Here is a 16,053-nt window from a genome sequence, read left to right on the forward strand (position 1 = left end):
ACCACTCACGACTGCCGTGAGGTGGATGACTGTGAACCTACAAAGCTGTGTATACTCTCATACTATCTGTGTATCGAGGTGTCCATGGGTTCTTCCTGGAACGTTGATGGTGTTTTCCAGAGAACTGATTGGTCAGCAGTCGGTGGTTTTGTACCTGTTGATTTCCTGGGATCTTGGCTTGAGTTTTTGCTGGAAATGAGAGGTGCTGCATGTTGTGCTGAACCCACAGAGAAGGGTTTGGTTCATTCTCCCATAGCACAAATAAAACCACACTCCTGATCTGCTCCAAATGACAGCTTGGGAAGTAAGTAAGGGGATGGTGAACACAGTGGAGAATTGAAAATTAGCAAAGAACCGTCTTATTTCTTTGTAGATTTTAGATACCAGGCAAGATCTATAAATCCATTATGGCTCTTAATTTCATCAAGACCTGCTGGGTAGGACAAGGTTTCCTAAATTTTAGTCAGTGATGACATGTTATAACCTGATGAGTATTGAATACAGATTACAAGTCAGGCCACCGTTGTCAGACTATAACACAGACAACATTATGCATTGCTCTTCATTCTGAATCCTCTTGGTAATCATAATGTGATTACCAAGAGCCAGAGTTTGGGGGTTAGGGTTGGGGTCAGGGGGTCATTCTGAATACTGTGCTCTGAAAACTTGTCATTCCCACATAATGATGTAGATGTAGAAACATGCCAACTGTGGCTTGGTTTACAATGAAAATGATCTGTTTTGCTCGCAGCGTGGCTCTGTTTCACATGTTTTACTTTATAATGAAAATTGTGTTTGCCTAAATTCATTCTGGTCAGTCAACTGTCTTCTAAAGAGATAATTCAGTCAGTATTCAGTCAAAAGGGGAAAAGAACTGTAGTTATTATTTAAATATATAGTATCAGTAATAGCTGACATGGAATGCTATACTTTAGGAGGACTACAGGGATACAAATTAACACAGATACACATTTTGCATCTTGGTCATGTGAACATCTATATCGATGTCAACATTCATTATCTCTGTTTTATATGGTTATATTGTTTCTGTGTTCCTTCTGGCAGTTCATTGTATCCTTTGAATTTGTACAACACTAATTAGCATATTTCTATATGTACTTGAAATAATAAACCAAAAAACAAAACGTAGCGGCTATACTGAATTCAAGGACGATGCCAGGCAGGTACGTCAGGATGGTTGTAGATATGAAACCCACATGGGAGGAATGCTACGGTGTCCACGCTAAAAACCTGCAGTATTCTGATGACGCCGACATGTGGCAGTGTGACTGATGAGGAACGAGCTCATTGTTTAGTGTCTGCTCAACTTTAGTTATTAGTAGAGGTAGCTGGTTAGCTAGCTAGTTAGCTATGTGTTAACATGCGCTAGTGTTGTATTACATGTCTGTGGCATACTTGCCAACCTTAAGACCTCATAATTAGGGAGACATTCAAAAGGACTTTCGGGGGGGGGGGGGGCAGAAACGCGGGGGTGTCCAAATTCAGAGGCTGCGTCCACCTGAGGACCCGGCCTTCGCGGCCTAAGTGGGCCAGGTCCTCCGAAAGCTGGGTAGACCGGAAATGAGCGACTGTGAAATTGGATGGTCAGAATTACGTCACAAGCTCTCTCGGTGGAGTGAAACTCTGCTGTCTGCTCCTTGCTATCTAAAATATAACCAGACGCTGGCGTAAATTCTTGACCATCTCACACTTCTGTTTAATCAGTTTTCTGTTTGACGTTTATTCAGCTGTGTGAAAACCCCCGGAGGAACCCTCCCGAGGGATTAATAATGTTTTATTTAATCTACTCTAATCTAATCTAATCTAATCTAATAACTTTAATCTCAGTCAAACCGATTTATTCACGAACAAATAAAACACTGGAAAAAGCCAAACAATAACATGTTTAAGTTATTTAAGTGACTTATATATCATGTTTAACCTAAGTAGCGAAAGACCGCTGGGGTTTGAAAACGATGTGCCGGGAGTTCGCTGTTCTCACCGGCTCAGATATTTGAAGTTTACCCAGCTACATTCTCGTCTGAAAATATGTTAAAAGTTTATTTTGCAAACCAGAAAGAGTAATAAGAGTAATATTAAAACTAAGTAGCTGCATTAGCCATTGTTGGAAACTGGAATTGGCTGGGCCAATCTGGGATATGGTTTTTCAATTTTGTTGTCCGGGTGGAAAATCGGGAGAAATTCAGGAGAATAGTGACTCCAGGAGATTTTCGAGAGGGGCACTGAAATTCGGGATTTGCCTGGAAAAATCGGGAGAGTTGGCATGTGTGGTCTGTGGCAATGACTGTAGAAGTACAGTACAGTCATTTTACAGTCATTGGTTCGTGGGCTTATGGTGACATCCTTGTGTCAGCACTTAGCTTGTGGAAGGCTAGCTAGCTAGAAGGTGAACATTAAATTTCTTGCTAACAAGAAAATTCAACTATATATTAAACTAAGCTAAATGTTAGAGTAACCAGAAGTATTTGATCTGTAAAGCTTTATAAAGTGAGTTGTGTTTGCCACTCTTCACGATATATAAGGTCTTATTAGAGAGAAAAGAAATGTGAATGAAGAAGAGAAGCTATTTTTTGGGTTGAGGGGGCACTTTTGTAGCTCAGTCAAATCTACAGGACAAAAAACAAAAACAAAAGCTGCAAAAGACCTACAGTAAAGTACAGTATATATGACAGAAACTGAGTTTGTATAGTTTGGTACAATTTGAGCTTGAAAGTCAATATTTGCTATGGCTGCCTTTATTCTTTAACACAGCTTGAATAGTGCTCTTGTATTTTCTTTAAGTGGTCTTCAGGAATAGTTTCCAGGTTGCTTGGAGGATAGCAAAAGCACTTATTTGGATGTTTGCTGCCTTTTGTTCTGTCAAAATGATCCCACAGTGCTTCTTTAATGTTGAGGTCCAGGTTCTGGGGAGGCTAATAATTCAGGAGATATGGAAGTAGCCGTACACAGCTAGTTTGAGTCCAGCCATTCAAACCTTGTCTTTCTGTTTGCGTAGTTTGACTCTAGAGAAACAGGGTGCTGTGATGTCAGAGGATGATGCCTGGTGGCTTTCTGCTCCTTCCCCCTCCCCTTTGGAACTGCTTCCACCATCAAGTGCTTCGCTTCCATTTCAAGAAGTGTCAGTGTCGCTGCACCACCAGGCTCCCAAGGACCAGGTCTGTCACCCCAACAGAGCCCAGAGTCCGCAGAGCTACTGCGTCAAAACCTTGGAGAGGATATAATGCATCTAGGGAGCTTATTTATTTAGGATACAGGCATTGCCACTGCTGCTGCTGCTGCCGAAGAAGATACAGAACAAGAAGATATGTAACAAAGGGGTACTGGCCTAGAAGATACATATCAAGGGATTCAGGCCAAGGAGATGCATGTCAAGATACCTTCCTGTAACCACTGAGCCTACCAAGTGGTACTAGGTTGTTGGGAATATGCGGTGCAGCTACTGTAATCTACATATTATGTGTTACGTCTAACTAGTCTCAAAGTGTTAATGCTAGCTTAATGGTAGCTTTTTTTTAAATAAGCATTGTCATATGCAACACTAGGGTGGCACTAGGGGTGGCAAGAGATTATTTTAGGGGGCCACATGTAGATCCGCCTGATGTTATGTTAGCAGTATTATGCAGTTGTTCCTGTCCTTGATGCAGTTTGCACTTCACCATCACACTCTTATGGTTTAGTGCAAACAAAATTTAAGTGTCCATATCTCCACACCCTTAAAAAACTGTAGAGTATGTCACAAGTTTCTTCTTCCCTGCACACAAACTGTAATCACCTAAAATGTATAAATAGGAAGAAAACGGCATGTGTGATATTTTTTTTTTCCTATCTGCCAGTCATGCAGACCATTTAAGAACTTTCATAACACTAGCTACAACAAAACTGAAACTGTAACGTGATTACTCAAGTGACAACAGTAATGCGTTATGTTGTTGTTTCATGCACTAGACCTAAAATTGCCACTAACACATGCAAGCTTTTACCAAGATGCTGCGCCGCTGAAATGTTTTTAACTGTTGGTATATGTTAAAAGCAGCATCTGTGCTGACAATTTGGCTGTATTTAAAAAAGGGATCGCTCAGAGTCTAAAATTGTTCAAGTGATCAGTTGTGGTACCTTTTATGTATCTTTGGAGGTTTCCCACAGATTTGGATTCTGTTCATGGTAGTAGGTGGGGGAGGACTTCAAAAGGACTTGAAAAGTGGAACACATACACTGAACAATACTGTTTTTGAAGTTTCTCTTTTGCAGAGATTTAAATTTCCAAGTACTTCGTGCCAGATAACGTATCACAAACAAGTCTTACCCCATAGATGGACTCTGACCACAACTGCTTGTTTTTGTTCGTCGCTGCAGGTCCTCATTACAACAGCCCTATACCTTGCACCCCGTCATCAGCTGTAGTTGGTGTTGTTGGAGCCTGTTGTATCAAATGAAACACTGTAAATCAAGACAAATGTAATCTGCATTCACAGCAAAACATGCGGCAGGCGTCTCTGTCAGAATGTTGTTAAATGTTGCATTATCCTTTTTGTCTAAAGGCCTTTACTTTCATCATGAACAATGCTCATTTAGAAGTCTGTGTTAAACTTAAAGTTGGAACATGAAACCGGGATTCGGAAATTGATTTTCACCAGTGTTCTACTTTCTGTTCTACTTTCCTCTCTCTTCCCTGCCTCACTCTTCCATAGTTTTGTGTCATGTGACTAAAATGACAATTGTCCACATCTTGTCCATATTATTTATTTTCACGGGAAGCAAGTCAAAAGGTACTAATGGTGTTGTTCTGATCAAGCTTTCTTTGTATACTTTCTAAAGTGTAAAAAAAAGTTTCTCTGTGAATTGTGTATTGTAAGTATAAAGCACACCCTGTGCATGACTAAATCAGCAAAGGTAATTTGCAAAATGTATCAGTGTCATCTTCAGTACCAAACACAGCTGATGAGAGAAATATCTCAACAGCGTTTTTGCTTCAAAAACAATTTCCCAATTAAAAGGCAAGTTGTTTTTAAAATTTGTAGTCTATGACAGAGGAAACAAAACTTGGGTTTGCACATAACCTATAGCAGAATAACTAAAGGATGGTTTGGTCTAGAGATGGACCGATCCAATATTACGTATCGGTATCGGTCCGATACTGACCTAAATTACTGGATCGGATATCGGCGAGAAATAAAAAATGTAATCCGATCCATTAAATATCAAAAAAGCACCTCACAAAACTTGCGACATGGCGTAACTCCTCATAACCGTAGCACCTTGGAGCAGTGTGCGTCACCTGATAGAGCGGCTGTGTGTATTTGTAGTCTAGCTAGCAAACCAGCATTTCATCTCTGAGAAAGTTATCCCAGAGAGAAGCAAAGCAAGTGTGTAAGTTCATCTCTGAATGGTTGTAAAGCATTCCCACGTTAAGCTTAACAACCGATATATGGAGCGACTGCCTCTCGCTCTCCTGCTGCTACTTCTATCGTGAAACTGCTTAATGATCAGCTGATCGGCTTTTCTATCGCGAGTCCGTCTCTCTTCTTTGTTTTTGGCCCACTTTGCACCAGAAAGAGGAAACCAGCGGCTGAACAACAGCAGAACGTTTAAGCTTGATAAGCTGTTGTTAGAATTTATTTAATATTACTTTCTACACCAGGATCCTTTTCTACTTAGCTGACGGCTGGTAACTGTGCAGGGGCGGATCTAGCAAAGTTTAGCCAGGGGGGCCGATGGGGCATGAACAGGGAAAAGGGGGCACAAAGACATACTTTTCTTTCCTATTCTCATTTAAAATATCTAGCTTTCAATAAATAATTATCTGAATCTTACACCCAAAGTTTTAATCTGATGTAAAATGTATAGAAGTCCATTACTGTATATAGTAACTGTTAAGTCTAATATACCCTAGTAAGCTAGTACTTTTTCCTTTGGGAAGATACCATCTGTGAATTCTGCAATTCTGTTGAAGAAAGATGTTGAATCTATTTAATTATTCTTGAAAAATAATTTATTTCTGTGCATTTTTTTTCACCCTGCATCAAATTAAAGTTGATTACATCGATTAAGCATCATCAGGTGGAGGGTGGGGGGTGGTTCCCTATTTTCTTTTGCTGGGAGTTTGCAACCCTATTAGTTAGTTTGCTTAATATTTCTGCTAAGTACTCTTTAAAATACCAGAATAGGGAGGATGGAGTAGGTTTAAGTTTATTAGATTGATCAGTGTTGCTGAACTATGAAATATTTTGGACGCAGTGTTTTTTGTTTTTTTTTTACATACAAGTATAACAGAATAGCTTTAGTGTTGTTGTTTATTTAAACTTGAGTATGAACTTATACAAAATGCAGCAAGATATTTAAAAAACAGTTTTATTGATTAAAAAACACACTATATCGGATTCATATTGGTATCGGCAGATATCCAAATTTATGATATCGGTATCGGTATCGGACATAAAAAAGTGGTATCGTGCCATCTCTAGTTTGGTCTGATCCAGTCCTAATTCTAAGATTTATCAGAAACGAAAATTTTAAGCCTTAAAAGAAGCATGGGTGGCTGTCTCTACAGAAGAGGGGCTGAAAGCTGGAAGCTTTGCCTCCTATTCTACTTTTAGGAACCACAAGTAGGCCTGCTGATAGGTTTTTTTACTACCTACTATAGAAATTTCAGGTTTTTTACAATGGGACCGCAGATAAACAAAAAGTAAAGTGGTCTCAATGTGGCCAACAATGAAAAATAAGTTTGACACCCTTACTAAAGGATTATCTAGGAGCTTTTAGAGCAACTTGATAAAAAGGAATTGCAAAAGTGTGGTTTAGAAATAACAAATGCTCAAATTTGTTTTCCTGCTGCATCATTCTGGGACAGGATGTTTAGCAATACTGTGCAGAAGAAAAAAGACATCATGAACATTTGTTAATGTGGACGCTGAAGGACAGATCCTGGTCAAAAGGGAGTCTAATGTTCTTACAGTGTTATTGAAGGCCAAGTAGACACTGTGTTTCTTAGAATCACTTATGTCTGAATTTAGAAGTACAACATTACATTCCAGATAATAAGTAAAAGTTTAATTGGTCCCATTTAAAGAGATGTTAGCACATTAGCATAAACAATAGCTTCGCTGGCAAATGTGACTCAAGTGTTTTGTGGGTTTTTTTCACTAATTTTGAGATTGAAATTAAATTTCTCTTTTCACCTTTTTAACATCATTTTTTGACCAAGTGAAGAAATTAAATAAAGATGTTCCAGTAATATTTGTTAGGAAAGCACTGAACTTCCCTGTGTGACTGCGAGGCATGTCGGCCCACCTGTCAATGTACGGACGAATAGGCTAGCATTGCAGTGTTGATCTGGCAGGCATCCACCTTGGCGGTCTGGCTGCAGAAAAATCACAGATTGGTGGATGTTTTCACCGAAGCTATAATGTCCCACATGAGGCAGTGTTTTGCTTTCTTTGCTCTGTGTATATGTGTGTGTTTGTGTGCGCACACATTCTCCCTCTCTCCCCGGTGGTGCTGGGGTGTTTGGCAGGATAAATATAGCTGCGTTGGTGTAAAGCTGTTTTCTCCTCGGCTTTTGTAGCTTTAATCAAAAGCAATCTGGAGGAGGGAGGAATGGAAGGGAAAGTGGTGGGGTGAGGGAGCGGGAAGGAGGGAGGAGGAAGAGGAGCGAGAGAGATGGTAAGAAGAAGAGTTGGGAAAGCGGGGTGATGCCAGAGTGTTTTATTTTAGCTCTCTTTAAAGAGTCATTGGGGAGTGCTCAGGAGTAATGAGAACCCTGGTGGCTGGAGGAGTGGGACCGGCTCTAACCTCCACTCACCCTCCTCCTCCTCCTCCATCCACTCACTGTCTCTTTATTTCCCGCCCAGCCTCACTTCCTCTGTCATCTCCTTCTTCCTCATTCTGGCTCTCATATCACTTTGAGTAAGGCTACATTCACACTGCGAGCCGTCCTTGCTTCTCTCTGCCTTTCTATTCTGGGCTGTAGCCCACACCTCTTATCAATATGAGCTGATGGTGGTGAAGAATGCGCACAGAGAAACTGTTGTTTTTAAGACCAGCCGCCATGTAGTACAGCAGAAGAACAGAGCCCTCTGTTAGTTTTGTTAGTGACCTTTTGAGTAAAGTTTACTGTAACAAGCTGCTGTGATGCCCTGGCGACCTGTCCAGTGACAGCTGGGATAAGCTCCAGCCCACCCCACCCGCAGCTCTGAACTGGATAAGCAGTTAAGAAAATGAATGGGTGGATGGATGTTACCAGCTGGTGCTGTGCTCAATTTTTGACAAATCTATTTAGGCTAAAGCTGAAGCTCCAAAGATGTTACATTTGCCTTTTCTCTTTTTCATTTTATTGTTTAAGAAAAAAAGAAATGATAGAAAAACTATTCAAGGTATCAGAAAGTTCTGATCTCTCCACATTTAGCAGTGAAAACAAGAAAGGCGAGTCAGATGTACAAAAATGTAGCAAACTTTTTCCAATTTTGATGCTGATACCAAGATACCATGCAGATACCAAGTGTCAGTACTATAGCACTGTTAAATAATTATGTGTTAAGCAACATCAGGCTTTAGTTACACTGTTATACTGTTTTTGCAACTTTCTAAGCTAAAATGAATATGTCCCGGTATAAATGTATATCGGTCTGGTATTCATTTATAAAATAATAAATGCCAACTGGATCGAAATAAATCAAGTGTTAATCTTTTTCACCTAATTTATTTGAAAAGGTCTTAGTGTGAGAGTCTTTACTGTTTACTGCTGTCATTTACAGACAAGGTGCTTTCCCTGCTCTCACTGTGTGAACACCTCCTCATCTGAGCTCGTGGAGTGGAGCTGACAAGAGTCATTGATGATGATATAGCATCAGGTGGTTTTACGACACCTTATGTTACCATAATAACGCAAAATCTAAATCTAAATATTAGACCAAAATGAAAGAGAAGCCAGCATGAAAAAGAATTGTGTACTCCTGAGCTTTTCACTTGACCACAAAAAACGACTGCAAGCTTTGCAAGCTCTACAGATGTAGAAAGAAAAGCTACAGTAGCAGGTATGAAATACCTCCAAAGTGTTATGAGTGAAGACTGCTGACGTGTTGGTATAGTAAACACAGAACAAAATAGAACTGAATTGAATACTTCAACACCATAGATTGACTCATCTTCGCAATCCCTCATCTAGCTTCTTAAGGTCAGGTTTGGATCAATAGCTAAATATTGATTACCCTGGTCTGAAGTTTAGATTCTTTGAAGTCTTAGAAATATAGTCAAAAGAAGACGGTTGAAGATAGTGGATACATGGAAAGCTGAAGTTGGGGAGAGCAACAGAAAGGCCAAGTCCAGAACAGACACTGAATAAGTTTTCAAGTTTTTTGCTATATGCACAGTGGAAAACATGTTGCCCTGTACAATGATATTTTTTCTTTGCTGTCCACAACAAATGCAAAAAAACACATAAGCATATAAAATAGAAACACAGAAGAAATGATCATTAAAAACAATTAAAAAAACAACTATAAACCCAGCATATATAGTCAAAAACATGATAAATAGGAAACGCTAGCATGGTGGTGGGTTGCATCCATCTTTAATATACAGTCTATAGAAGTGACTAGTCAGTCACTCAGTAGGCCTGTCCTAAAGCTTTTCAGCTTTAATGGGGACCACGGTGCACAAAATGAACATTATGTTGTCCTCAACAAGACTTTAAACTATAGAGCAAGACCATAAGGTGTTTACTGAGGTTACAGTCCAAGGTAGCTGAAAGCTTCTAGTCACGCTTCTTTTTGAAACCAGAGTCGCCGCCTGATGGCCATTAGAAAGAAATGCAGGTTTAAGGCATTAGCTGCACAGCACAAGAGGACCAGAGAGGGGAAAAGTGTCATCTTATACTTGATGCCATTTCTTTAACGTAGTGATTACAGTCTGTTCATAGAATGAATGCAGTATCTAACAGCAGCTGAGTACTGGAAACTGGCGTCAAAGGCTTCTTTGGTGCTTTGTTTGGAGCCAAGTCTGAGTGTGCCACATACTGTACGTGGTACAAAGTCTGTTGGTCGCTTGAAACTGAATTAGCTGTCACTGTCAAAAAGGGTTAACATCAAGTAATCACTACATCCCGAAGTGGTTATGCAATTCACTCAGCTGTGTGGGTCTGATGCGTGTGTCACGTGTCTGCGTTTGGACTCACTCTTTGCCGTAGTGGATCAGCACAGCCAATGTATAGTCAGTGTGCATATGTGTGATGGGACAAATAGAAGGAAAGAAGACGGGAGATATCAGTTTGGCAGCGACTTGAGTGTCCTTTCATTATCCAGTTGGCTTTGTGTTCCTCATTTGGAGGCCAAGAGCGGCCCACAGTGGAAGCAAAGCTGCTCCCTGCTATAACTGCCTTGATGTTGATCTTAAAAAGCTTCCATAAAAACCTTTTTCTGGGCAGCAGAGCAGCTCTTTAGGAAGTGCATTGTTCCATTTCCTGTTTGACAGTCACAGCCGTGCCTCAGATTAGTGCTTGGCAAAATACTTGGCTGAGATGATTTCTACTAACTGCAGTAAAGAATATTTCCTTTCTCTTCGGCACCTTATTGTGATACTAATGTGAAAAGTGTTCAGCTCCTCACCACTACTTCACTGTCGTGTTATGCAAGTATATGTCATATATTATCTGATCTGTTTGTGCAGAACCTCTGTGATGACAGCTTGTTGGCAGATTAGCTGATAAAGATGCCTGTGTCGTATGGCTGTTATTGTAATCCCCACCCGTGCTCCTTCCATCTTAGGTGATCTGGGTGTGCAATAACTGCCGAAAGCAGCAGGAGATTCTGACCAAGCCAGGGGAGTGGTTCACCGGGCCCCCCGGGAAGCCCGCTGGCCTCGGTTCAGCCGTCAGCGAGCCGTCAGTGTGCCAAGCTCCCGGGGATAAGAAGCTCAGATCTCGCTCCCAAGCACCACCGGGGTCCACCACTGCAATCTATGACCCCAACCGACCGAGCGCACCTGGGACCGCGCCTGGCACTGATGCTCGGTCGCTCAGTGAACCACCACGAGACACGTAAGGCGGAGCTATAAAGTAGAACTCGTGTTTCTGTGGCAAAATGCATATGCAGACATGGGCAAACAAAAGACATATTTTATTCTTTTACCTCATGGGTGTGACGAACATCACTGAAAAAGTGTGAAATGTTCAATGTTAAAATATAAAGGAGAGAGAGTAATTTGCTGACAAAGTTTTTTTTTAAATGCTGTTGTGGTCAAGTTATTTTTCCAAGGTGAAATGATTGATTTAATCTCTTTAAAAAACAAGAATTGGCTGCACAAGTTTGCATTTATTTTGGATTTTCTCAAATCCACATGGGGTCAAAGTAGACTTACAGGTTTAATTATATGCATGTTGTCCCTCAACCACATACTTTTGGTAGCCATCAATAAGCTTCTGACTTAATTCTAGCTGCATATTTGACCCCTCATCTTGGCAGAATTGATATTTTTTACTCAAATTGGTTGGTTTCCTGGGATGAACCCAGCTTTGAAATGTAGTCCACATTCAGATTGGGGCGTTGGGAATTCCACACGCTTAATATGACCCTGTTTAACCATTACAAAACCACTTTTGATGTGGGTTTGGGATCATTGTCCTGTTGGAACACCCAATTGTGTTTCAACCATCCAGCTGTTGATCTGTGGGGAAGTTGAAGAATTTGGAGGTAGTTCTTCTTCTTCATTATTCTATTATTAACTTTTACAGTGTACTACTATTGCTAGCCCAGAGCACAACACTACCACCACCATGCTTGGCTGCTGGTACAGTTTTTTTTTAGCTCTGAAAGGCTCGCTTTTACTCCTCCAAACATACCTCTTGTCATTGTGGTTAGTAGCTTGAATTTGTCTGACCATAAAACTTTTCAGGCATTTGACTTGTTCATGTGGCAGCACACTTTCCATTTGTGTATTGGTCAGTCCAAATACTCCAAATACCAAAACAAATACTCATTATGCTGGAAAGAGAAACTACCAGTTGTAATCAATAATTTTTTATGCATGAATCATGTAATTGAGACTGTGTGTATAATTTAGATCTTTTGTGGATTAGAGAAAATAATAATATTAATAATGATAATAATAATAATAATAATACTAATACAAATATAAATGTGCACCCAGTTCTTGTTTTATAAAGTAATTAAGGATGTATGCTGTACGATTTTTTTCTACCCCTGAAAAAGAACAGTTAATTAAACATAATTAAAAGTCCAATGTTCCCATTAAGTGTCCATGCCCATGATGAGTCTATGTACACCTCTGGGCTCAATTTTATACATTTCCACTGTTTGCAGCAACATGTGCATTTAATATCTGTGCAGGTACCCTGTGGATTTTATGGTAGCATGCAGATACAGAGATGAAGATCAATGTGTAAAATTGCTGCTACATTTACATAATGAGGTGACAAGAGCTCAATACTCAAAAAACTCCCACGCAGAATGTGATCAATCCATCTAAGGCCTGAGTACTGTGAAGGCAACAGCATATGATTCACCCTTAATTTGTCACCCTCTGATACTGTGACTCAGTAATGGAGGGATCCACCTTAATTTGAAAAATGAGAAGGTGCTGCACGCGCTGGAGTTACTCTGGAGTGATGGTACTCTCTTTCAGATCATATCACTTCCATAGACAATGACCACTAACATCGCTGCATTAGGTTGTTTTGAGGAATAATAAAAAAAGAAAAACAATGGATTCCTGGATTCACCAGATAATTAAACTTCATAAACCTCCTCAAGAGCAAGTGAAATGTGTAAAATTGTTAAAAAGTGCCCATTTTATCTTGTGTTGTCTCAGCCAACAGAAAGAAAGCAGTCCTAATGCTTGTGTTATTGAGCACCATCTCCCACATTCCTCATTTGCTTCCATTATACAATGATGGATTATGCCTCTTAGCATTGTTTCCTATGCCATTCATTGTAATGGAAGAATGAGGCTACTTCCAGCACACTTAATAGTAGAATGAGTTTTCACTTGTGACATTCTATTAGTGGACACTAATGTTAACAATGAAACGGTAACAGATGCAGATCACACCAGTGGCATTTATCACACATGGCTTAAGTGGATACATTGTATAAGCAGAAGCTAAAAGCAGCCACATACATTAACCAAAGTCTTCCACTCTCCACGTGCTATCACAGCTGTCTGTGATGCTCGGTTTGTGACTCACTTTCCGCCAAATGAATCATATAACTACTCATTGAAGAGTCTTCTTACGCGCACATGTGATGATTTATTGTTAGCTCAATGGGAACAGAAAACTTCAGAATTTCAGATTGTCTGACAAAACACCCTATCGCTGACTTGTTAAGTGATGATGTAATGCCCTGTGACACCCCGAGTGACAGATACTGATTTACAGGTTAATTATTATTGGCAGTGAAGGCTAAAACAATGAGATGATTCAGTTTGCATTAACCTGTGTAACATTGTCACTAACACGTTGCCGTTGTAAGCTTCCTGCTGAACAGTTCTCTAACCAAACCAATATCTTGTGTGACATCACCCCTCATCACCCCTGTGTACTTTCCCTCCTCAGGAGGAATGGACGGGGTGGAGGAGCTGGTCGGGGAGAGCGGCGGCAAGGCCAGCCCAGGCTGAAGACTCAAGTCTCCATGGACCGGGACCTCAGGGGGGAGTCTAGGGAACGCAGGGAAAGTCGGCGCCTGACAAAGGGACGTTCTCTGGAGCACGATCCTGTGGGAGGTGTTGGAGTAAGACGGACAGAAGAGGGGGATTACCATCACATGGACCACACCGGTGCGCCCCCTCGACAGGCAGGGCCCGTACCTCCTGGAGGCAGGGGCCATCCTGTGCCCGGGCAGGGTCGAGGCACAGGCGCAGGGGGAGGTGAGGTCGGGGACGGTGCCCGACCTGGACAGAGGACGGCGGGTGGGGTAGGGGGGCTGCATGAACATGCTCTTTCACAGCAAGCCCCTCCCCCTGAACTCAGAGAACCTCCTGATTCAGGTCCTGGCTCAGCCCCGGGCCAGGGACCCTCAGTGAAACGGACCAAACGGGACAAAGCTGAGAGCATGCTGCGCAACGATTCGCTAAGCTCTGACCAATCGGAATCTCTGCGTCCGCCACCGCCGCGGCCCTACAAGTCAAAACGAGGGCAGGGGGCCGGAGGGAAGAGACAAACGAGCGTCAGTAGTTCGGAGGAGGAGGGCGGGACCACGCCTGAGTACAGCAGCTGTGAGGATGCCGAGATTGAAAGTGTCAGCGAGAGAGGTGAGAGAATATCCATCATTACCTTCTGTTCATGAAGAAACTGTGACATATATTGATATCTGTCTGGTCATTTGTTTGTTTATCCGTCCATTCAATTACACGAGATATTTATTTTGACAGAAGATGAGGAAATGATCCACCCTACCCTTTGTTTATGGCATCTTAAGTCAGAGCGGTACATTAGCCTTGTTCTTCAAGCGACAACATTTTTGATTTAGATTTTAAAACCAAAATCTCTGTTTTAATGTGTTTTTTTGCTGTGAACTATCATCAACCAGGAAGACAATATAATATAAAGGATGGAAATTTATAGTCATGCAAAATAATAAAAAATTTTAGTAAGTAAGATGTAAGTTAAGATCAAATAAATAAAATAAGATGATCATTCATTTTCAATTATTTAAAAAAAATCCAGCTTTTTAAAAATTGCCTTTCACAATAAAAGTGTGTATTATAAGCCTGACGGCATGGCGGCTTAAGGACCGGTGATTTTTTCTTTAATACAAAAGCTTTGAGCTAGCGCATGTATTTTATTAGCCTGCTGTTATTATTATGTTTTGCATATATAAAATCAGCTGGAAAGTCCATAAAGACCTCTAAAGACTACCACATAAAGATTACAACTTTATATTCTTTTACTTTCTTAGCTCACATTCATCCACTGATTTTGGTTCGGTTAGAATATTTGGAATGAACATAAACCTTCATTTAGTGCTTTCTCACTTGTAAAGGGTTTAATGCTGGACTGTAGCTATACTAAGTAACATGTGAAGCAATTACTTAAAAAAAAGAAAGCTAGATCCCGATGGACAACCCAGAGTGGGATCCCTGGAGGACATTGTGTTAATGTTATATTATTTTTTATTATATTCCAGTCTCCAGGGCACCCACTAGACTGTGTGGGTCTTTAGCATTAGGCACATAAAAATCCCCACCTTACTAACAGAATTTATTTCACATCATGCATTTCATTGTATTGGCGCTGCACTTGCAGTGTGTATGTTTGAACGCTCCCATCTGACCAATATATTATGGGAAATGAATTTAAGAAGTGCAGACAGTTGTTCGGTTTCCATCTGTGATCCTCACTTGCACTGTGTTAGTCTGTGAGTCTACAAACGTTTCGCTTCTTTAACATCGTGTGCTCGCTGATCACAGGTGAGGCGACTCTGATGTAACCTCCTGATTTGGAGAAGCACTGCTCATTTATCAAGTTTTTTTATAATGCTTAGTGAAGCGCTAAAACCTCATGTGTTACACACCAAACGGCTTGAGAACAAGCTTTGCAAAGGCAACATTTGAGAGGCGTGGTCTGGCTGTGCCTGCAGAAACGTGGCACGTCCTGCGATATTCTCTAATGTTTTGTGTGCCGTGCATGCAACAGGCTGTAGCCGGCAGTCCGGGTTGTCAAAATGAGCAGCTACCCAATAAACTGCCATGCATGTTAACAAGTGTGTGTATCTGAACGTTTTCCTGTGTGTCATATTGTATTGTTTTCAGCTTGGCCCTGAGGGAGGACAATCCCACACTGAGCACACATGTACGTGTGTGCGTGTAGTGTGTTTGTGATGGGGGCAGTTTGACCCCAGTTAATCCCAGGCTTGACCTTCTGTGGCTTTGCATAGCCAACTATGTCCCCAAGCCTGAGCACACACAACTGTTTACACTCTAACCTTGTCATGTCCAAGCTGGGTTATGTCACTTCACTACTAACCATTCCAAGGCATTTGGACTGGCTGCTATGTATCCAACTGTGTTAAAAATAATACAAGC

General features: G+C 41.0%; 1 protein-coding gene across 14 annotated transcripts in view; it reads left to right on the forward strand.

Annotated features, from left to right (window-relative positions):
* Positions 1-16,053, forward strand: part of LOC134640263 (regulating synaptic membrane exocytosis protein 1-like) — a 113,260-nt gene that overhangs the window by 46,757 nt on the left and 50,450 nt on the right. For all 14 annotated transcript variants that reach the window (XM_063491937.1, XM_063491924.1, XM_063491927.1 and 11 more), the window contains exons 5-6: positions 10,779-11,050; positions 13,586-14,280. In XM_063491937.1, coding sequence (XP_063348007.1) covers positions 10,779-11,050; positions 13,586-14,280 — 967 coding nt within the window. The remainder of the gene's footprint in view (positions 1-10,778; positions 11,051-13,585; positions 14,281-16,053) is intronic.

This window comes from Pelmatolapia mariae, linkage group LG13 (genome assembly GCF_036321145.2).
Source record: "Pelmatolapia mariae isolate MD_Pm_ZW linkage group LG13, Pm_UMD_F_2, whole genome shotgun sequence".
NCBI lineage: Eukaryota > Metazoa > Chordata > Actinopteri > Cichliformes > Cichlidae > Pelmatolapia > Pelmatolapia mariae.